Source organism: Typha latifolia, chromosome 7, assembly GCF_019914945.1.
Source record: "Typha latifolia isolate L0001 chromosome 7, TyphaL0001v2, whole genome shotgun sequence".
In the NCBI taxonomy this organism is placed as follows: domain Eukaryota; kingdom Viridiplantae; phylum Streptophyta; class Magnoliopsida; order Poales; family Typhaceae; genus Typha; species Typha latifolia.
In genome coordinates, this window is record NC_133092.1 from 13,119,103 (window position 1) to 13,142,921 (window position 23,819).

The 23,819-nt window shown below is 37.9% G+C and overlaps 4 protein-coding genes across 6 annotated transcripts; 2 read left to right on the top strand and 2 right to left on the bottom strand.

Moving 5' to 3' along the window:
• Nucleotides 1-61: 61 nt before the first annotated feature.
• Nucleotides 62-3,685, bottom strand: LOC140792403 (ATP synthase subunit beta, mitochondrial-like). The gene is made up of 9 exons (XM_073143386.1): nucleotides 3,131-3,685; nucleotides 2,656-2,731; nucleotides 2,411-2,499; nucleotides 2,172-2,289; nucleotides 1,984-2,087; nucleotides 1,735-1,893; nucleotides 1,433-1,657; nucleotides 1,026-1,337; nucleotides 62-471 (listed from the first exon to the last, which is right to left on the bottom strand). The coding sequence occupies exons 1-9, from the start codon at nucleotides 3,599-3,601 to the stop codon at nucleotides 358-360; spliced, it is 1,668 nt and encodes a 555-aa protein (XP_072999487.1). The 5' UTR covers nucleotides 3,602-3,685; the 3' UTR covers nucleotides 62-357.
• A 239-nt stretch (nucleotides 3,686-3,924) lies between these two features.
• On the top strand, nucleotides 3,925-8,273 carry LOC140791724 (uncharacterized). Its single transcript, XM_073142359.1, has 8 exons — nucleotides 3,925-4,067; nucleotides 4,150-4,293; nucleotides 5,072-5,184; nucleotides 5,949-6,041; nucleotides 6,723-6,825; nucleotides 6,924-6,998; nucleotides 7,794-7,889; nucleotides 7,964-8,273. Exons 1-8 carry the CDS (start codon nucleotides 3,984-3,986, stop codon nucleotides 8,021-8,023), a joined length of 768 nt encoding a protein of 255 aa, XP_072998460.1. The 5' UTR covers nucleotides 3,925-3,983; the 3' UTR covers nucleotides 8,024-8,273.
• Nucleotides 8,274-8,941: 668 nt separating this feature from the next.
• On the top strand, nucleotides 8,942-11,797 carry LOC140792685 (probable protein phosphatase 2C 40). Its single transcript, XM_073143813.1, has 4 exons — nucleotides 8,942-9,012; nucleotides 9,417-10,572; nucleotides 10,673-10,937; nucleotides 11,533-11,797. Exons 2-4 carry the CDS (start codon nucleotides 9,469-9,471, stop codon nucleotides 11,658-11,660), a joined length of 1,497 nt encoding a protein of 498 aa, XP_072999914.1. The 5' UTR covers nucleotides 8,942-9,012; nucleotides 9,417-9,468; the 3' UTR covers nucleotides 11,661-11,797.
• Nucleotides 11,798-15,583: 3,786 nt separating this feature from the next.
• On the bottom strand, nucleotides 15,584-20,331 carry LOC140793041 (putative disease resistance protein RGA3). Of its 3 annotated transcripts, XM_073144375.1 has the most exons (4): nucleotides 18,407-20,331; nucleotides 16,685-18,256; nucleotides 16,435-16,587; nucleotides 15,584-15,956 (listed from the first exon to the last, which is right to left on the bottom strand). In XM_073144375.1, exons 1-2 carry the CDS (start codon nucleotides 20,268-20,270, stop codon nucleotides 16,770-16,772), a joined length of 3,351 nt encoding a protein of 1,116 aa, XP_073000476.1. In that variant the 5' UTR covers nucleotides 20,271-20,331; the 3' UTR covers nucleotides 15,584-15,956; nucleotides 16,435-16,587; nucleotides 16,685-16,769. The 3 variants fall into 3 exon arrangements, with proteins under 3 accessions (XP_073000476.1, XP_073000475.1, XP_073000474.1); XM_073144374.1 differs by having other exon boundaries at nucleotides 16,439-16,587; nucleotides 16,685-20,331; XM_073144373.1 differs by having other exon boundaries at nucleotides 16,685-20,331.
• Nucleotides 20,332-23,819: the final 3,488 nt, after the last annotated feature.

The window sequence follows — 23,819 nt, forward strand, 5'->3', positions numbered from 1 at the left end:
ATAGAAGAGAAGTTCCTAAAACAGGAAAATCTTGTGGAAATACTGCAACAACCATACGAACTAGAAACAACGATACAAAGTAACTCCATAATCTGAAACTCAACCAATAATATACAGTCGAAAGGGAGAAGAATGTTTGGATACAAATGCATGAAAGAAATTAATTATCCAGAATGCTTATTCAGTGAAAATAGAACCCCTGCAGAACAGGTGCTTGCTCTTTCATCAAAATCTCAAGTTCAGGTAGCACTGGGAACCATCATACGTTTGCCGACCTCAAGAAAAAAAATCGTTGTATTTGATGCAGGGAACATTTAACTGCATCTTTAATTTATTCACAATAAAACAAAATCTAGCTTAGGAGGCTGATTCCTTGGCAATCTTCTCAGCCTTGGCAATAACTTCCTCAATCCCTCCGACCATGTAAAATGACTGCTCTGAGAGGTCGTCATACTTGCCATCCAGAACGCCCTAACAATAACAAAAAAACTCATCAGCAAATGACATGATGTAAATTGTTATGCAGGAAGAATGACTAGCACTTCAAATACAAAAATGTGAAGGAAAGATTCAACAATAGCACATTTTACTACAATCTGAAGTAAGCATAGTACTAGAAAAGCTAAAGCAAACACCAACAATAATACAATGTTAAATTGTCAGTCCCAATAGTCCTCTTAATATCAAGGAACAGCAGGGATTGACAGATCATAAGAACGAAATGGATAATCAACAGAACAAGTATCAATCATGGTGAATTCAACAAGTTTTATGAGTGCACAATATGTCCGCTTCTTATCCAAAAGCTAAGTTAATTTTGTTATCGAGATACTTTGCTCCTTAATACCCACTTTTCTAAGAAGTATTGTCTTTCAGGAAAGAAAATAACATTCAAGCAAATAAGTAATGATTACAGTTGATACTCAGATTTACTAGATATCTTACCTACTGTTCAATTCAAAACCCTGTGAGTATGCCAAAGGGAAAATAAACAGTCAAATACTCTTTCTTCAAAAAGATCTCACCTGGAAACTGGCAACACTTTCCTTCAACTCGACATACTTTCCAGGTGCACCAGTAAACACCTCAGCAACGTGGAATGGCTGGCTCAAAAACCGTTGGATCTTACGAGCACGAGCAACAGTCAACTTGTCATCTTCACTAAGTTCATCCATTCCCAAAATAGCAATAATATCTTGAAGATTCTTATAGTTCTGAAGGACTTTCTGAACACCACGAGCAGTGTTGTAGTGCTCTTCTCCCAAGACATGAGGAGAAAGCATTCTAGATGTTGAATCAAGAGGGTCGACAGCAGGATATATACCAAGTTCAGATATCTAGTCAACAAAAACAAATGCACTTTAAAAAATGGAATACAAATTAAAAAGAGAAAAATTGGAGCAATGGGGAATCCAGCAGCAAGTAAAAGCACCTGACGTGACAACACTGTTGTGGCATCAAGATGAGCAAAGGTAGTTGCAGGCGCTGGATCTGTCAAGTCATCAGCAGGAACATAAATAGCTTGTACAGAGGTAATAGAACCCTTCTTTGTGGTTGTGATACGCTCTTGAAGTCCTCCCAGATCAGTGGCCAAAGTTGGTTGGTAACCGACAGCAGATGGGATACGACCAAGCAAAGCAGACACTTCGGAATTTGCCTTGAAAGTGCATTGAAGTGTAAGAATATGAAAAATTAATATATAAAAGTCAAAGGTTCAGACTCCTGAATGCTCACTTGAGTGAACCGGAAAATGTTGTCAATGAAAAGGAGCACATCTTGCCCTTCAGCATCTCGGAAATGCTCAGCTACTGTCAATCCAGTCAGTCCAACACGAGCACGAGCACCGGGTGGCTCATTCATTTGCCCATAGACAAGAGCACACTTGCTCTCGCTCTGCAATAAGGCACAATTGTAAAATTAAGATCAGGGTCAAATGCAAACTAATGAACATGCCAAACATAGAAGAGAGTGCAAAATTTGGACCTGTTTATCCCCAAGCTTAATAACACCACTCTCAATCATTTCTCTGTACAAATCATTGCCTTCACGAGTACGTTCTCCAACACCAGCAAAGACAGAGAAACCACCTGGCAGATAAGAAGAGTGTGAATGGAGAGCAAACAAAAAGAGAAGAAAGAATAATAAAAAAACAGGATCCTCAGATAACTAACCATGGGCTTTAGCAACATTGTTGATCAGTTCCATAATGAGAACAGTTTTACCCACACCAGCACCACCAAAAAGCCCAATCTTTCCACCTCTTTGATAAGGTGCCAGGAGATCAACGACCTACAAAATGTGCCAAGTATCCATGTAATATCTTTTAGGACATGGAAATGGGCAGAAACTTACTTCTTCAAAATACTTTATACATTGCAATGAATAGAAGATACAAAGTGAACTACTGTACCTTGATTCCAGTGACGAGAATTTGCTGTTCTGTTGCCTGCTCAACAAAAGCAGGGGCTTCACGATGAATAGGAAGGAAATGGCTGGTCGCTAATGCAGAAGAAACAGAGGGACTCAATCATAAACATAGCATACCAATATGCAAAATATTTAAAACACAAACCAATATCACAATATGCAAAATATTTAGAATACAACAATAACAGCTATTCTTCTAGAAATATTACAATAAAAACTAAGACTCACTTATTTCACCCTTCTCATCAATGGGTTCACCGATGACATTCATGATACGTCCAAGGGTAGCCCTACCAACAGGTACCTAAAGAAATTGTCAAAAAAGAATCATCAAGAACCAGCAGTCATACAATAACAGAAGAAAGGAAAACGAAATCCAAGGAATATTCAAGCACAAAACCAGAAACAAGTGCATTACTTTAAAATTTTCAGAATATAAACGTAAAAGGAGAAAGAGATCATGAGACACGATCTTAGAGAAATTTAATGAAAAAAAGCTGTTCAATTTCACAAAATGAGAACACAACGTAGATTACAAACTAACCCGCAAAAACCCCCTGAAGATAACAGATCCGAATTGTAGAAACCTACGCTCTAATCGTAAACAGCGTCAAATCTTATCGAATCTACTGCCAGTACCCAAATACATCATTCCACTTGTATAATTGAAACAGTAGATAACAGATCGGAGAGGTAAACTTACAGTGATTGGAGAGCCAGTATTCAAAACCCTCTGCCCACGAACAAGCCCTTCAGTTCCATCCATGGCGATCGTCCTCACCATGTTCTCCCCGAGATGCTGCGCCACCTCTAGCACAAGCCTGATCGAATTATCCAGCACCTCGAGCGCTGTCAGGATCGGCGGCAGCCCCTCGTCGAATCGCACGTCGACGACGGCACCGATCACCTGGCACACCTGCCCGATCGCGCCGGCGCCTGTGAACTCGTCAGTGATCTTACCACTTGGACCGCTGGCTACGGACTTCGGAGGAGGCGATGGCGACGGCGGAGCGGCGGCGGCGGTCGCATACTCGACGGCGCGGGATAGGAGGAATCCGACCGGCGAGGGGCGACGGGAGGCGATTGGAGATCGGGGAAGCACGGAGGCACGGCTCACCGCCGGAGAACGGCGGGTAGAGCGGAGGAGGGAGGAGAGGACGCGGCGAGTTGCCATGGTTGCTGATTCGATCTAGAATTAGGGTTTCTGGGGAGAGGAGAAATAGAGGAAGAAGGTGAGGACTGAGGATTAGATCTCATCAGCATACTCCGTATATAATATTATTATAGTTTTATGCGGAAGAGAATGGACGGTTGGATGATGCTGGAGCATATATATTCGTATGCGGAATATTTATATGAATGAGATGATGCGGACGTTTGGTGAGGATTCTATACTAATTGGGCTTCCAATGTGGGCTCTGAATCCATTTTGGGCTAAAGGGCTAAAAGCCCATAGGCGGCTGGGAGTTTTTCTTTTACACACACCCCCCGACTTCTCCTGCCTTTTGCAATAGAAGTCGTCGCCGGGACGGTTGGTTACGAGGAAGAACTCGGCGATGGAGTTGAGCCCGACGAAGCTATCCTATTTCGAAGACATGTGGGCTCTCCAGTCCACCGCCGTCGTCCTCGCCGTCCTCCAGGTTCTCCCCTTTAATCGCTCTATCTCTTTCTATCTCGATCTCTGTAAACTCTAATAAAAGGCTATTTTTCTATAATTTGAAGGAGGAAGAGGGTCGTCGAGCTGTGATCCTTGACGCTACCATCTTCCACCCCCAAGGTGGCGGCCAACCGGCGGATCACGGATTCATCGCCGCCGGCGGCGGTGCCAAGTTTGTCGTGGAGGACGTCAGATCGAAGGATGGATTGGTGAGCAATCTAATCTTTGTTAAAATATTAGTTCCATTTTTATTTTGCAGATAAATTTATAACAGGTATAGTCGTCTTGTTTAAGCAATTAATCTTGCCTTATCGGAGAATTATAGAATGTGTTATAATGCTTTTTATTATCCGCTGCAACTTATGTTAGAAGTTAGAACAGTTGTTACTTAAGGTGTTTTTGTTAATATAGCATATCATGGATTTATAACCATGCTTGGATCCTTGTAACATTGAATTGGAACTCCATTAATAATCGCACATACTTGTCGTGACAATAAGTTTTATCTGACGATTATGTAAGATTTCTTTTGTCAAAAAAGAAGAAGAAAACAATTATGTGATTTCATTTCCCATCAAATTAAATTAAAATATCTGTAGCTGCTATAATATAAAGATGATGATTGATGACCATCTGTCATATAGACTCTAAACTTTTCTCCTTGGTCCTTGAAAATGCAGTTGGAGAAGAATGAAAAGTGAGAAATTATTATGTTGGAATTACTGTGGAATGTAAAATTCAAATATTTATGGAAATGGAACAATCTGAGTTCCATTAAAAAGATAGTTAATCAGGAAAAGTTTATATCATGAGCCAAGTGAGTCTCATGTATCGATGTTATTGTCTCTCTGCTATTGAAGAAATTATACGCAAGTATGCGACATATCATTGTTTACTCTACTACTTGGTGACTTTGAAGTTTGTATATCTTTGGCATTAGCAACCCCAAATCTCAGATTTCCCTTTTGTTCTCTTCAATGTTTCTAGGTTTACCATTACGGTAATTTTGAGGATATTCGAGATGAATGTGAATTCAAATTCAGAGAAGGCCTAGAAGTTAGCTTGCATATTGACTCAGAAAGGCGCAATACTAATTCCAGGTTTGGAATTCTCAGGAAGTAGCATGGCTTCTTTGGTACTGAATCTCCTTCATATTAGATGTTAATAATCACTAGAATTGTATCTTAACTTTTATAAACAAAAAGGAAACATTCCTTAGGTAATGAGTAGTGTTCCCAAATGTCTCAACTGCAGGTACATTTAGATATCTTCCAGTCAAGTAATGAGCATATATTAATTATGGACAGTGTTTTGTCATACAATATGTGGTTGTCATCATGAAAATCTGACAGTGTTTCTCCAATTCTGAACTATTTGTGTGGTCCAATTTGGTTGTCATCACTGTTACCCTTGCAGTTGCTTCCCTCTTTACCCTGTAGTCACCTGAACTCATCAAATTTAAAGTGGTAATTTGTAGTTTTGGGACCTCTGGTCAAATATTTAGTGAATAATAGATGGATGTCAGTCTATGTGCTTGCAATGAATTAAAAAACCTTATTTGGATGCAATGAGGTCGCATAATGCAAAGAATCTATTATATAATAGTTCTTGCCTAGTGTAGTTCATTTTATTATATCAGAATGCTGCTAAATAGATGCCGAATCTACTTTGAGCTGCTAAAGGCTCCCTTAATTTTATGCCAAAGCTACTACATTTTTGTATGTTTCATCAGTTTTCATTACGCTATAATAGATGTCTCTCCAATCCAAAGAGCAAGTGCGTGCATTGAAAAGAGACCCTTTTAGCCTGATCTTCTCCCATATGCTGTTTCTCTCTTAACTATTTATTTTCCTTTGTATTGCAGGCTTCATTCAGCAGGGCATTTGTTGGATATATGCATGCACAATGTGGGCTTATCTCATCTTGAACCTGGGAAAGGTTACCATTTTCCTGATGGGTAAGAATCATATGATTATGACTGTTCATCTTTCTTTTCTTATAGTTCAGTGACTTCAGTCTTCTAGTCTTGTTTATACTAATTAATCACCTTATTTTGCATTTACCTCATACATGTGCACTGAATTCTTGGTATTATATCACATAACATCTGCTATAGTGCTTTCCCGAGTACTGCTACATAATTGTAATAATGTTGTGATTGAATTAATTGCTACTGTGTTGCCTCTTCTCCACTCTTGCTTATTCTTGTTGCACATCAATATGATGTTGTAAATTTGTTCTAAGTTCTAACGGCTCCGTGACACTTTTTTTGGTCTCCTAAACTATATCTTTGTTACTCCATATTTTTCGATACAATTAATTTGCCACTTGTAGGTATCTCAGTAAAATAAAGTGTATTTTTCATGTTAATACTACCATACAACAGTGGATGCATATGAACTCGAGACAAAATGATGCTTCTAGTTTCATGTCCCAATTCATCAATGCTTTTTCTTTTTACTTATTTTGCATGTTGTTTTTATTTCAATATATTGTAGCTTCCACTGAATTATGCATTTGCTTCTGTAGCTTCACCATGCTTCTCTTGTAGATTTGTATGGGTTCTAGGATGAAGACAATTTTAACTTCCTGGATTGGGATAATTAGGTCAAAATTTATGAGCCTTTCAATGTGACAGACCTTTTGTTGAATATAAAGGAACAATTCCAAAAGACCAATTGCAAACCAAGCAAAATGAATTGGAAAGAGAAGCAAATTCATTAATTTCTACTGGTGGAAAGGTGTGCCCCTAAATTGTACAAATAATGGTTGGTTTTGTAACAATATTTCCTTAATTCTTCTCATTCAGTGACCATATTCATGGTATGTAATCTGACAGTTATCAGCTTCTGTTTTACCATATGAGGAGGCTGCTGAATGGTGTGGTGGCGTTCTGCCTAACTACATTTCTAAGGTTGGTGTGACACTTTATTCATGTTATGTACATGTAGCTTTACTTCTTTTTTTTCGAAGAAAATTTTGTTGGTTAGTATCACAGAAAGCAAAATAAAAGAAGACCTTGATGTTAGGGCTCGCTGTTGGTCAAAAAGATATGTGCCATGCCGGCAATTGTGTTTGGACTATATAAGTGCAAATAACTGTACTAGTCATATTGGTATTTCTCAAGGTACACTGGTTCGCACCAATTTGTGCTGGTTGTGCATGCATTAGTATGGTTGGATCTAACTTGTCGAGCTCCAATTAAGGCTTTGTCAGATGTAGATCTAATAAAGTTAATGAAATCTAGATCATTTTGAGGAGGAATGAGACGTTGAAACTTTTTCCATCAGATTTAATGGCAATTAATATGAAGCAACTGAAGAAAGATAAGAATAAAAAATTGTTGAAGAGAGAAGATGGAAGGGAGATATCTCTTGTCAACATTCAAGAAAGAAAATAATATTCATCTATTTGAAATGAAGACTGAAATCCAGTCTAAGTAATTGTTAGAATTACTGGGAGAGCACATGTAGTCTATCAATATGTGAGGAAGATCTTAGCATATGCTAGCACAGTAGTACTGTGAATTTATTTTATGTTACCTCGGTAAAAATATAAAGGGAGAAAAGAACTGTCATAGCCAGTGAGCATTTTTATTTTTTTGTTTACCATGTTTGGTACATTGCTTTTCACAATTTTGGATTCATACTTCACATAACATGATTATAATACTCTTTTGATTGTGATGATGCTTCATCAAACAAATCAGGATAGCACTCCGCGTATCGTGAAGTTCAGTAACTACCCTGGATGCCCTTGTGGAGGGACTCATGTTGCTGACATTGCCAATATTAATAGCTTAAAGGTAACTATGACTGGTTCATCTTGCTGGTATTGTTAATTTGCATTTTAACTCTTCTTTCTCTTCTCACGATTCAGGTCACTCAAATACGAATAAAGAAAGGGTCTACCAAAGTTTTCTATAACATCAGCCCTTGAAGATTGCTACCTAATTCCAATATGAACTGTTGACCAATATAGCTTCCTGCTATTAATATCTCCCTAAAAAATTATCAGCTTCTTATTACAGAGTTAAATTTAATACCAGAAACTGGTATCCATGTAATTGTTGGCAACCTATTTTGTATTTGACTGCTGTATCAGATGCTGCTCAATTGGGTCTCTTTCCCATTTCCTAACACTCTACTGCCTACCTTAAATATCATTAATTCGTTTTTATTCTCTTTGATTACTTATTATCAAACATTGTATGTTGCATGCATCCTTTTCAGATTATTTTATTATTATTTTTTAATAACAAGCAGTAAAATCTGAATTTTTTGCCTTTAATGTTATGCTACTCAGATCATAAAATAAGTACAGAAGGAGAGTTAAAGAGGTTAACAGATGCTAATGAATAGTTATAGTTGCAATGCTGCATATATATTAATGGGATAGTGCTCAGATGATAAAGTAACCTCACGTAGTATAGATTTTTTCTGAATTTAATTCTCAGTGGCTATCAGTTTTCATGCTTTCTATCTAAGAGAAAAGGCCATGGTCAAGAGAAGAAACTTATATGGATCACACAATTAAAGTATATTAGTTTATTTCCCTTGTGGTGTATATATATATATATATATATATATATATATATATCACAATTATTCTTGGTCAGGAAAAACTCTAAATGGCAACAGACATAAAACAGAAGCCACTCATGTCAAATAATGGTTGATTTGGTACAGAAATTTTACATCCTTGGAGATGATCTCTAAAAACCACTCAAAAAAACCCAAGGAAAAATGTCTAATCTAATATTAAGTGGGTCCCTAAATTTTCAGTGGAGCCCACACATCTCCACCCACCTAAAAAGAGCACCTGCCAAAGTCTGCAACCCCAAGCGACTCCACGCTGCACAAATTGCCGACTCCTCCATCTCTCTCTCTCTCTCTCGGAAGAAAGAAGGAAACCAAACGAAAGAAGAGGTAAGCAACTCTCCCTCCTCTTTGTTCGCATTCATTTTTATAAACATCTCCATACTCCTCTTTTTTTGTTGGTATATAACCTCAGAAAGTTCTTATTTGCCATACTAGACATCTAGACTTGGAAACTTGATATCTTACATATATATACAGAGAGGCAAACTGACATTCAAAATCATTGAGTTACTTGCGAGTATCATAAAGATTCTCATGGTTTTCCTGCCCTTCTTCCTTTCATATGTTGTGTCCACTAATTGAGTAAACTTTTGGTTTAACCAATTTTTCATATGCTTTGATGATAACGGCCCAGTCCGTAGATGGAGCAAGAACCATTTAACCAATTTCTTGTGTTATTTAGTTTATAAAAGACTATATGTTTGTAAATGTGTTCTTGATTCTCTATGCAGCTAGATTACTTCTTCTGTGAGCAAGTTATTTAGCTTCACTCGCTCACATATAATGCTGAGGAAAATATTCAGTGAATCTGATGGACAACTCAATGTTAGTTTTGGTTTACAATGTGCGGGTAGGCAAGGAAGCGTATGCGGGGATTTTGAGAGCAAAAGTTCATTCTCTTGCTTATCAGGGGCTGCTTTGAGTGCAAATGCAACTTTGGCAAACACAAATATTTGCAATGGTTTAATAGGAACTGGAATATTACCTGGCCTCGATTCTCCGAAGACATTCCAGAGATTGCTTTCCTCACCTTCATTATCAAGTTTGGAGGTTCTGTCATCCTCTGTGCAAAGTAATTTATCCATTGTCAGCGGAAGCATATCATCGCAAAGCGACTCTTTTGATTGGGACACAAATTTGAAGTCTATGAGTGCTCCTTCCAGGAGCAAAGGCTTTCTTAATTCTTTGGAAGTGCAAATGGCAGGTGGAGCTGCCGGTGAAGATAGAGTCCAAGCTTTTTGCTCTGAAGAGAATGATTGGCTTTTCTGTAGTATTTATGATGGCTTTAATGGGAGGGATGCAGCTGACTTCTTGGCTGGGACTTTATATGAGAACATCAGATTATATCTAAATATGATGGATTCAGAACTGAAGAAGAGCAATTTGACTGGTCTCGATGATTCAGAAGGTGAGCTTCAATATTTACTTGAGGATGATAGTAGCATTTACCATCAAGAAGTCACACAATTATTCAAAGATGAAGAACAATGTGATTTATTTGAACATGACATACTTCACTGCCTCCAACAAGCTCTTGCTCAAGCTGAAAATGACTTCTTATGTATGGTTGAACAAGAAATGGATGACCGACCAGATTTAGTTTCTATAGGTTCTTGTGTGCTAGTTGTTCTCCTTTATAGGGAGAAACTGTACACAATTAGCTTAGGTGACAGTAGAGCTATACTGGCAAAGAGCACAGGCTGCAGCATTAATGACTATGAGGATTTGGCAGCAGTTCAGCTTACTGATTGTCACTCAGTAGATAATGATATCGAGCGAATTCGACTTTTATCAGAGCATCCTGATGATCTGGGAACTATAGTAGGTGGAAAGGTGAAGGGGAAGTTGAAGTTAACTCGTGCATTTGGTGTAGGTTATTTGAAACAGGTGGATTCTGTAATACTCAATTTTCTTTTTCCTGTAAATATCTTCCATTGTTTTCTTATGAACCCCTCAGTGTGAACTTAAAATTCGGTCACTTTTACAGAAGAAGATGAATGATGCTCTTATGGGTATCCTTCAAGTTCCAAATCTTTCAAGTCCACCATATATTTCTACTCAACCATCACTTGGTGCTCACCAAATATCAGAAGGTGATCACTTTGTGATAGTTGCTAGTGACGGATTGTTTGACTTCCTGAGCAACGAGGAAGCAGTTATGCTTGTGCACTCTTATCTCATCGATTCTCCTACTGGTAATCCAGCCGAGTTCTTAGTGGAGCAGCTTATTTTTAGGGCGGCTAAAATATCAGGTACTGCCATTGTGCCACATCTTCTGCTTTAAAACCTTCTACACCTACATGCTTGTGAAGGTATTTGGATATCATCTTTCAACTTCCTTGCCACTCCAGCATGTAATCTAGTCATTGGTTATTGCTTTCAAGTTGTCTATTATATGATTATATTTTAGACGATTATGAAACTAGATAATATCTTGATGATTGCCAGTAGCTCCTAGTTTTGTTTGCTGCAAACCAAATTATTTTAGGTGTTTTCCTCCTCCTATACCTGTGTCCCTTATTTGCCTAGATACCTCTCCAAAGTTTGTATTTGCTTGTATATCCCTCAAAACTCTTATTTCGTAGGACACTATTTAAGCTTACTATTTTTTTGGCAACCAATAGTAAAATTTCAAACCTTTTAATGCCTACCAGGATACAAAGACTCTTATAGCTGAATATCATTGGAAAGAGCTGCTGCTCAATCACATAAATCTTTTGTTGGATTTTTGTTGTATCTTCCCCAATTGAATTTTATGCTGCCCAATGATCTCTGTCAAATATGTAGATGAATGTCCACTGTGGTGCTCTGAGAGGACATTAACACTAAATGACTCGGTTCTTGCAGGACTGAGTTTGGAGGATCTAATGAGTACCCCTGCTGGTAGAAGAAGAAAATACCATGACGATGTCACTGTAATCGTAGTTCTTCTTGGGAGTGAATATCGTACATCAACTGCATCGACACATCAATAGCAATTTGATGGGTTGTAAATCCTCTTAGGTTTTTGCTCCAAATCTTCCTATATATTCCAAATGGTTCTCCAAAATTTCCTGTTAATTTGCAAAGAATTTTTTTATTTTGCACTCATCTTCTCTTGGTTTGATGAACGATCAATGTCTATATTGTTTTATGATTAAAGAAAATTTACATATGATACCCTGATTTGTAATGAACTGTGGTTTACGTCTTATATTTTCACTATTTATAAATCGAGCTTTATAATTTAAAAAATATGTGCGAAAAATATCATACTATTAGATTTATTAGTTAAACTTAACCAAGTGTCTAGGTAAAGTTAACTATACTAAAAAATTTATGAAAATACTGTCAACCACGGGCCACCTTGTCTCTGGTGGACTACGAGGTAGACCTCAGCCCACACCCGTAGCCAGCCCAATATTACCCCTTCGTTTAATGGACTGTAGTAGGCCCACAGACCATTTCCTCAATTGGTGCAGTGCTAGGCTGGGCCTTGAGCCCAGCCCAACCTGTGGACCATAGGTTAGTCCATTACTAGTCTTTTATTTTTAGTCTGCTTTTTTATGTTATCTACGTTCCTAGAACTTTCCTAATCATTTTTACCAACATAAATTTAGGATAATACAGAACTAAGTTAAATAGTTTTTATTTTAAAATTTATTAATCCTTGCAAATTACTATTAATGCCTTTGACATTTATAAATAAGGAAAATTCTAATTTTACCAACAATGACTAATTTAATTAATACAAAATAATATTATTAACAGGGAAAAATAAATGAATTTATGAAATGAGATAGCTATTCTAGAAGTTGTTTTCTTATGTATTATTTTATGTTATAAATTATTAGGAGGTAGCTATTCTAGAAGTTGTTTTCTTATGTATTATTTTATGTTATAAATTATTAGACCATTTATCGTACGAGAAGGATCTCGAGACCTAGGAGAAGCGTGATTAGTGTAGATCATATGTTAATCTACGAGTAATAGAAATGTTGTGCTGATAATTAAATACGGAGGATGCAAACATCAATGAGTAGTAGATATATTTCTGATTAGTGTAGCTTGTTCATTTTCTTCTTTATAGTTGAACTTTAGCCTCTGCGAGGGTTTTTATGTTTAAGATAGTATATGGATATGTTGAGACATGTGATATTCATAATTTGGATTATTTTGCTTAGATTGTTATAGTATTCTAGACATATATTAGATACTTTGTAAGAATATTACACTGATAGATCATGTAAGAGTCACATAGACTTTTTCCTCGTGAAAAATAAATGATTTTGGAGGTGGATGTTTCAACTTGGTATCAGAATAGAGCATTCGGGTTGACTAATCCAATATCACCGTAGTCTTGGGTTGGAAATAGCCGAGCATCGTGGCGGAGGTTCGCAGTTTTCTTCGATTGGTTGGATATTATCGGTGCTTTGTGGAGGAATTTTTAAAAATCTCAAGCCCTCTTACTAGGCTGACTCAGAAAAATCAGTGTTTTGTGTGGTCAGATGATTGTGAAGAAAGTTTTTAGGAGTTGAAGAGGAAACTTACTTTTACTCCTATTCTTGTAGTGCCTCGTAGTAGAGTGGGCTACCAAGTCTACTATGATGCCTCACACTTGGGCTTGGATTGCGTTTTAATGCGGGAGGGCAGGGTTGTCGTTTATGCATCGCAACAACTCAAGGATTATGAACGTAATCATCCCACTCATGATTTGAAACTAGTAGTAGTTGTATTTGCATTGAAGATCTGGAGGCACTATTTTTATGGAGAGAAGTGTGAGATTTTTATTGATCACAAAAGCTTAAAATATCTTTTCACCTAGAAGGAGCTGAACTTGAGACAATGTAGATGACTTGAGCTGATAAATGACTGCACTACTAACTATCATCCAAGAAAGGCAAATGTGGTAGCTGATGTCTTGAGTCAAAAGTTTATGGGCAACTTAGCTTATATGAGCACTCAGCAGGAGGGCATCTTGAAAGATTTGTAGATGATTGATATTCCTATTATTTCTAACAGTACAAGTTCATGACTTTTTGCTCATCTGGTTGTGAGACCAACTCTAGCTGAGAGGATCAAAATTACACAGGCGGAGGATCCACACTTCCTGCAAATACTACAGCAAGTCCAAAGTTCGGGCAAATAGGGTTTTCGTATTGATAATACATGAACTTGAGATTTGGAGATGGATTCTGTGTATCAGATGTGGGTGAACTTCGAAAGGAAATTTTGGAGGAAGCATATTAGATTTCTTTTAGCGTTCACCCTATGGAGACGAAGATGTATCATGATGATCATAGATTTTTTTGGTGGCCAGAATTGAAGAGGAGCATTACAGAATTTGTATCCCAATGCCTAACTTGTCAACATGTAAATATTGAACACCAAAGACCTACAGGGACCCTCAGATTTCTACCCATTCCTGAGTGGAATTGGGAGTATGTCAATATAGATTTTGTGATCGGATTGCCAAAGACTATTATTGGACTATATTTGCTGGGCCGTGTGCTCATCGTATTTTGGTGGAAATATTTCATAGTTAAATACGGAGGATGCGGACATCAAATAGTAGCAATTTATTTTTGATAAGTGTAGCTTGTTCATTTTCTTTTTAGTTGGACTTTAGTCCTTATGAGAATTTTTATGTTTAAGGTAGTATATGGACATGTATTTTTGGAGGGTTTTTGAGGTCTATGATATTCATAATTTAGATTATTTTGCTTAGATTGTTATGGTATTTTAGATCTATATTAGATACTTTGTGAGAATATTATATTGATAAATCATGTGAGAGTCACGTGAACTTTTTCTATGCGAAAAACACGTGATTCTGAGGTTCAGCTCATCTTAGGATAGGAAGCAATACATCGTAGAACTTGAATAACTAAGGACTCATTTAAACCCATTCAAAGTTCACTTTCTCTTTTCCAATTTTGAGACTGTTACCAACTTTGCCCGGGGCAGAAAATTTGCCTCGATTTGTTTGTCCAGTTGCCAGAATCAACAAATTAAATTGAGACTTTGTCAACTTTTGAAGTGCTGTAAAGGTTACTCAATATCATAGGATTAGTCGGTCTCTACGCTACTATGCTTTGATACAGGGTTGTAAATGAGCAGAGCTTGCCAGCTTTTCCTTAGGCTTGGTTTGAAATAAATTATGAACTTAAAATTTTATTTAGACTCGGCTCATCTACATTTGAACCGAGTCTACTTTGAGCTCGAGCCCAGCTCGAACGGTAAACTAGCCATATGTACTAAGAAAGAGAGGAATTTGACATTGTAAATGAGAAAACAAGCCCCATGTAAACCAGCTATGTAAAGCTAGATAGAGGTGATCATCGAGTTGGTCAGGTAGATTGGGCATTATGTTTGCTAGCTCGCTCACCAGTTACTCGTCCCAGACGAGACGGGTGAAATACAAGAAACTAAATAATCCATTTGTTTCTCTAAATATATAAAATCAAACAAGCCTTTTATGCATTATATATAAAGTGTAACACAAAAATTAATTTTAGTTTATAGGTTCTTTGAAACTAAAGGGCTCGTATGTAATATTGCGTTAATTAAGTAGATATCAAAACATATTTTCTCAATATTCAATGAGAAGAAAAGAGGAAATATACAAAACTTTTGCTTATATTGATTTCTTATCTAAATGTTATATAATTCTGCATCTTGAAACGCATGAAATCAAACCAAACGACTTCTCTAAGTAATAAGAGAAACTGAATCTGCATCAGTTTTCCAGCATGGCCGAATCTTGATTCAACTATGATTTTAGGAGTAGAAAAAAAAACCATAATTAACACCAAACAAAATGTAGTGATGCTCTTACAATGGCATTGAAGCCAGGGTGGAAGGAGGAGGAAGGGCATTCTGCTATATTAACGCAAATAACCATCTCCAAATCGTGCAGTTTCTGAATCATAGGTGCATGAAATAAATCTATAATTTCAGTGCTGAACTACTTAGAATAAGTGCACGGGTTAAGTAAACCCACAATTCCGTAACTTAGCATAGCAAGGTATATATTCCATTGCCAACAGGCACCTAATACATAACATCTATCACCCATACAATGCAAAACTGCAACACCTACTAATACAACCATTATTTCTACAATAATCCACTGACAAGCCAAACATAGCAGCAACGTTGCACGACAACTATTCTATTACCAAACTTCAGGAATTGAGCATAAGTTTTTATTCAAGTGCTTCTCGAGATATTTCTGACTCTCCAAAAGTGCTGCAACATTCTTGGATAAGATGAAAACTGTAACCTGAGAACTGCAAAACAAAGAGGACGCACTCTTTCAACTGCCATAAGAAAGGCATTCTATTTGCTTGAAAAATAACTCTAGAAATAGGATGAAGATTCTAGAATCAGACTGGCACTTAGTCCAAAAGAGTTGATTGAACATATACAGTGACATCTGAATGCATGGGTAGCTATCACAAAAGAGCACTATATTTTTGCCAAATAGATAAAAAAAAGTTCTAGAACTTATTTTAGGGATATATGTTCACAACTGTACTGATATGCTGACTGCAAAGTTATTTAATACTACTATTTTATTCTAGATCCATTATTTCAAATATTCCTAATAAAAAATTCTGTAGTAGATTTTTCTCAGAAAAAAAGAAAAGAAAATTTGTTGTATGCTAGATAATAAGATGCCCAATGACAATCCTTCATTTATTTTTGCATGGAACTATCAATTGGAACAAGAGATACTAATAATCTTTGGAAGTGCTCCATCTTTACCTACAGAAGGCATGTGAGCAAAGACAATGTTTGAAGAGTGAAGAAACTGTGCAACTACTCGTCGTGGTCACAGATAAACTTGAACATGCAACTATTTTCCAGCATTCCCAGATTCTGATCAAAATCATAGTTTCGAGCATAGCATCAAGCAAACTGTATTATCAAGAGGAAAATTAGTCATTAATTATCTAAAGAAACTTATATGCAGCAATAACATGGGCACAGACCCAAAGTGATGAGAATTACTAACCAACTAAGGAGGAGGAAACTCAATTACCACCATCGCAGAGCAGCAGCAGCAGCAGCAGTAGAAGCTTCTTGGATCTATTTATGTCTCACCAGATAATTTTCTGAGGAATACGGGAGATCTTGGGCCAGTCCTCACCGTCTGGATCTCGGCACCGCTCCTTCAAGACGGGGCACCCGAATATACCGATGAACGTAAGTGACTCAGGCAGATCCGGCAGAGACAAGATATGAGGGCAATTCCAAAGCTCTAGGTTGCTGAGCGACTCTGGCAGACGAATCGGAAATGAGGACATACCATGGCACTTCGAAAGCTCTAGGATGCTGAGAGACTCCGGCAGACGCACCGGAAATGATGAGATACCACTGGATCCATCCAATCGTAAATCCAATCGTAGACTATGAAGCGACATAGGCAAATCGGACAACGACGAGATACTTGGGCAATGTTCGATCTCCAACCTCGTGAGTGCTGTCAACTGAGACAGTGACAGGGATGCTAGGGATAAACAATTTAGCACCTGAAGTTTGGCAAGGTTGGGTAGATCTCCAGCGACGACGAAGCTCTTCATGCTCCTGCATCCCGCGATATTGAGAAATTGAAGCGAAGGTGGAAGGATGCACCCACCACCACCACCACCACCTTCACTCGGCATCACCATCTCCAACTCCAAGCGAGAGCAGGTGTCAATTGCAAGGTCTTCTAAGAAGGGAAGGGCATACAAACCTCCGAGCGTTCTAAGCGAACAACAGTAAGAAATTTCTAGATGATTTAATGCAATCAGGTGAAGCAGGACCTCCTCTGGTGGAAGGGCTGATATTGTGCTGATGCCACATAACTTCAAGGATTTGAGAGTAGTCAGCCTTTCAAGGGACTGAGAAAGTTCCCCATCTGTGATATCACAGTACTCTATCTTCAAGCTTTCAAGCCACGAGGGAAAGATCACTTCAGTCTTCTCTTGCTCCCCAAAGATATCTTTTAGTTTCTCCTCATCAATCTTTTCTTGCTCCCCGAAGTTATCTTTTAGTCTCACATTTGAGAAGAATACTAGTGATCGACAATCTCTTATCACTAGCTCCTTAAGATGCCGAGGAAGCAAAGGGAACTTCTTTAGATTGGGGAGACTCGAAATTTCCAGCTTGCAGCAGGAAGGAAACAAGTCGCTCATGGGTGGAAGAACTTCCAATGAGGTGCAATTCTTAAACTCCACAGACCTCAGATTATGTAGGCAGTCTGGTTGTAGCAACCAACTAGGATACATGGGAGACTGATAGCCTTCAATGGACAAATTTATTAGATAGCAATGTGGTCGAAGTCCCTCGAGCACCTCCCTATCCAAATCCCTCCTGGAGTCGCTCTCATTGTCGTTCTTCCATATCAACCGCAGACTCTCGAGATGTTCTTTGTCTTTGAGATTGGCTTCGACGGCCTTCTCCTTGCTTTCAATATTCTCCAGACTAGAAATGGTTAGCGATCCATGGAGCTCGTTCATGTTCTTTAGCTGACCTATATCATAACCCTTCTTCTTCTTCTTTACATCAAATTTTGGTAATGTTTGGAGGGAGGTTAACCTCCCTATATCAGCTAAACTTGTCAGTGCACTATTATCTCCGTTGAAATGCCGCAAATTGATAAGGTTGTTCATGCTTCTTGGTAAACTATAGAAAGAAAGAGAATTGAATAGTTGTAAATGGTAAAGCTTACCCAACGAAGTTGGCAACTCACCCACTTCACATCCTTGGAGATCCAGGTAGCGTAGATGCTTTAAATCTCCGATTGAATGGGGTAATCTATGGATTCCCCGCCCGGATAGAATCAGAACACGTAGTTTTTTAAACTTCACTCTAGCCACTCTAAGAAGATTAGTGACACTGATAGTAGGTACCTCAGAAATGATAAGAGTGCGAAGATTTTTTTGTTTATGGATATCCTTGCTTTTTTCCCATGTATTTACATCCGAGACATAAAGGCGGCGAATTGTAGAAGGGATTTCTTGCACCTGATCATTCTCTATCCTAAAACAATCTTCTTTTGAAACTAATGTAGCCAAGTTGTGAAACAAGTCATGCATACTCCAATATTGGGTACCATCAAAATCTTTGACTAGGTGTATGAAAGAACCAGATACTAGCTCATTAAAGTAATACATTCCTATGTCCTTCGTTGTTTTACTATTCTTTGATGTCTCGATAAAACCTTCAGCTATCCATAGATGAACCATCTCTTCTACTTTGAAACAATAGTCTTTAGGGAATAGACTGAAATAAGAGAAACATCGCCGCAGAGGAGCATCTAGGCGTTGATAACTCCATAACAGAGCTTGTTGAGTGTCATACAAATTGTTTCGATCAAGAGCAGCTCTCCAAAAATTAGCTTCTAGATTTTTACTCAGTTGACCACCCACTACTTTTGCTGCCAAAGGAGATCCATACAACTTTTGCACAATCTGCTTTCCTATATTCTCTAGCTCCTCTTGTAGATGCTTGTCACTTAATTTGGCACCACGAACAGCATGATGCATGAAAAGTGAAACAATAACATTCTCTTCAAGAGCCCCTAATGTGATACTGTATTGCGGGTGCAAGGCTGTCGACAAATTCTGTGTTCTTGTAGTCACCAAGATTTTGCTCCCCTTCCCAACAGCAGCCAAAGGAGCAAGAAGATTTTTCCATTCTGCCTCATTCACAGTTTTGTCGCACCAAACATCATCTAATACAAGCAACACTTTCTTTGATTTTATTAGATCTAGAAGCATAAGTTGCAATGAGTCAATGTTCTCGAGACTAGAGAATTCCTTCTTGGAAGCACATTCCACCATCTCCCTTGTATGCTTTAACACATCGAGCTTGTGAGATATGCTGACCCATATCTTGATATCAAAATAATCGAGTACTCTTTGATCGTTGTAGACAAGTTGTGCAAGAGTAGTCTTGCCGGCCCCTCCTATGCCCACAATGGCAATAACTGAGTAGCTATTTCCAGTTTCAGAAGCTTCGGATTGATCTAATAAATATTTGTTTATAGTGTCATGCTCGTAGACTCGCCCAAACACTTTAGACGAAAGTACGGAGGTAGTGATATTTGGTCGTCCTCCATTCTCCAAATCACGGGCAGTAGTGCCGACTCCAATTTGCATTTCAAAAAATTCACGGAATGTCATAAATTCAGCAGCGACCATCTCCAACCTTTTCAGACTTCTTCTTAGATTAATCTTTTCAGGTAAAAAATTGGAAATCATAGTGTTTATTACCTTCTGTTCAACTTTCATGTAAGGTTTGATGAATGAAGGATAAGTATTGAGATCAGACACCTCCTTAATGAATTGGTACTTGCACAAGTCCAACATGTCTTCCACCTCGTAAAAAGCACTTTTGAACTTCCTCAACCATAGTTCCATCGTTTTCTTGTGCTCACTGTTCTCCGCAGCTTCGACCGCGAGCTGAAGGTGGGGAGGGATGGTACTCTCCAGTTTCTCCAGCCTATCCTTGATGTCGGCATCACCAATGTAGGAGAAGCCTTCGTTGAGTAGCCTAGTAACTATGGGAGATACCACCCATCCTAGTCCTGCAAGCACTGCTGCCTCCGCCATGGTTGGACAACAAAGCAAATGAGGAGGGATGAGAGAGGAGAAAGAAGGAATATCGATTGAATTGTATGTGAGATGGATAGAATGAGAGAGATGATGAAACAGAACACGCTGAACAGATTTTTGGCTTTTCTTCTTCAGTACGGACTCTTTTCTTTAAGGATAATTATTGAGGATGAGTTGGCATTAGAATTTTTTTTTTCTTCTGTTGAGAAAAAACGAGTTGGCAATATAATTAATTAACAATAATAAGCTGTAATAGTGGGTCTGCAGCTGTCACGAGTGAATTAATACCTGCCATTCTCTTACAGCTCAATATATCAAGTCAACTGGTTATATAGCAATATTACTCAGATATTGTTAGCTATTCCATTACATCCATCAGCAAATGTGCTTCTGAGAAAAGAAAACCATTGTGTAACAAAATCCGTTGGATTAATTGATTCTAAAAACCTCAGCTGTCATTCAAAATTGGTGTTAGGCAAGACGAAAAAGGAATATGGAGGCTGATTCAAGGCACTCATTGACCCATCTTTACCACATTGCACTAAAATTCTCATTCACCTTTCTCTTCTTATAATCAGAAGAAAAAAAAAAAAAGAATTATAGTGGTAAGTTGATTGTTTTTGAAGTGCCCATCTGTATGGTTTCGGTAAAATTTGTTTCCATGCATGTCTTTCTTTCTTCTTTTTTATTTTATTTTTTGGGTGTAGAATTAAATATCACAGTAGATCTAAAATACCTCATCTTCTATTATAGTGGTACGTTAATTGTTTCAGCTTGGGTAAGTCTGACAGAATTTTTTATATGAAACTAAATATTGTTGACTACTAGTAGCTCCTACGACAACTTCAGATCTACTAATGACAGCTCATTATCGTTAATTAATTATATTACCAACTTGCTTGCTTTTGTCAAAAAGATTCTAGTGTCGATCCATCCTCAATAATTCATCATAAAAAAAGACTTGTGATGGAGAACTGCCAAAGATCGTTGACCATATTCGTGCGTGTTGGTCTTAAACTACTCGACCCGGTTTCCACTTTCATGGCATCTTTCGTTAAGAAAACTTCGCAAAATGGATCATAAATAAAAGAGCAATACTAAGTAATTTGGCAGAGAGTACATTAAGATAATTATGAAAATTTTAGAACTTTTATTTTGAAAAGAAAATGCCCAGATTCTAAGCGTTCCTCAAGAGCGCTTGCAACTTCCTATCACTAGTATTTTGCTGGTCAACGATTTTTTTATTCTTTTTTTGTATTAACCGCAAACTTGTTAAGCATAGAACCACATTTGTTGAAAGAAGGCAGATACTTCTGTAGTGGCAGACTAAATAATTGGTATGGCTTCAGATGGCTCATCTTGGGATAGGAGAGCAATACATTGTAGAACTTTAATAACTAAGGACTCATTTAAACCCATTCAAATCAATTCCTCTTTTCCAATTCCGAGACTGTTACCAACTTTCCCCAAGGCAGAAAATTTGCCTCGATTTGTTTGTCCAGCTGCCAGAATCAACAAATTAAAATGAGATTTTGTGGCCATGGTCTTTTCTCTCTTGCACTAACGCTAGCTCTGTTAGGGTTTGGCGCAGGATCTCTCATCTCCATCAAAGGAGAACTTCCCCCTCGTAAATCGCTAAAAAATCACTTGCCGCCACCACTACTTTCCTTCTCCTCCCCTTCCTTATCGGACTCGCGCTTGGCCACCACCCATCCGTTGGATCCAAGCCTGCTACGCTCCGAGGCCTTGCTGCCTCCTTCGTCAGGTTAGGATCTGACCAAAACCCCATCGTCGCTGATGCTCTCCACCGCCGCTCCCCACTATCGCCGCCACATATGTTTGGTCGCCACCTTGCCGTCGGTTCTTCGCCCGATCTATTGCTGCCATGGCAGCTCTACTGTCATGGATCCTCCCGATTTCAATGGCACTCTCAGCTGGTAGGCCCATAGCCAAGGCAGGTGGTGAGGCCTTCTGGTGGGGTGTGGGCCTAGGACCCATTTCATAGTTGTTCCATGCTCGCTAGCACCTAAGTTTGTTTGGACACAGTTGCTGTGCTTTTTGGCGGTCCTTGGCTGGATGATTTTGTTTGGCTCTATAACAGTATTATGGTGTAGTAGGTTTTATTAATTTATATTCTAGGTCAATCTTTGAATATTTTTAGGACTATGTTTTGAGCTGTTAGACTGACAAAACTAATAGTTGTAGACAAATAATGTCGAACTCAAGGCTCTTTGCTCTTGAGAATCTTTTGGGTTGTTCTTCATCTTATTACTGTGTTGTGCCTTCGACCTTGATCCGTTGGATTAATTATTGTGCTGTCTATTATAAGCCAAGTATGAGGCTTATGTTAAAAAACTATCGCTCCATCTCTCATACTCTTTATGTATCAGACCTTTTTGCTGTAATCTTTAGATATTAATGAACTATCAACCTACGAGCGTTCTCTCAAAAAAAATTGAGACTTGGTTAATTTTTTAAGTGTTGTAAAGGTTACTCTTAATATCATCAGATTTGTTGGTCTCTACGCTACTATGCTCTGATACAGGGATGAAAATGAGCAAAGCTAGCTTGCTTAAAATTTTATTTAGACTTGCTTTTCTATATTCGAACCTAGCCTAATTTGAGCTCGAGCCAAGCTCGAACAGTAAACTAGCCATATGTACTAAGAAAGAGAGGAATCTGGCATTGTAAACCCATATAAAGTAGCTAGAGCTAATCTGGCATGGGCCTCTGTTCACTCCGGCTAGGTGAAATACAAGAAATCAAACAATCTCTTTACTTCTCTAAATACAACATCTAAAAAAACATGTATATCTTAAAACACATATATCTCTGAATACAAGAAGCTAAACAACTCATTTATGTATAATATATAAAGTGTAGCACAAAAAATAATTTTTAGATTTATAGGCTCCATGAAATATCTTTTCTAAGGAGTAAAATGGGCTCGCACGTAATATCCTGCTGTTTATATAAAGTAGATGTTAAAATATATTTTCCCAATATTCAATGAGAAGAAAAGAGAAAAGATACAAAACTTTTGTTTATAGTGATTTCTTATTTAAACACTATAATTCTGCATCTTGAAACACATGAAATCAAACCAAACGACTTCTCTAAGTAATAAGAGAAACTGAATCTGCATCAGTTTTCCAGCATGGCCGGATCTTGATTCAATTATGATTTAAGGAGAAGCAAAAAAAAAAACTACAATTAAAACCAAACACAATGTAGTGATGCTCTTACAATGGCATTGAAGCCACAGGGTGGAAGGAGGAGGAAGGGCATTCTGCTATATTAACGCAAATAACCATCTCCAAATCGTGCAGTTTCTGAATCATAGGTGCATGAAGTAAATGTATAATTTCAGTGCTGAACTACTTAGAATAAGTATCTTGATGTGAGGCCTACCTGGTCATAAAATTTGTTTCCATGCATGCCTTTCTCTCCTTTTCTTTTTCTTTTTTTTTCGGTGTAGGATTAATTTATGAAACAAAATACTATCTTGTTGACTGCTAGTAGCTCCTACGACAACTTCAGATCTAC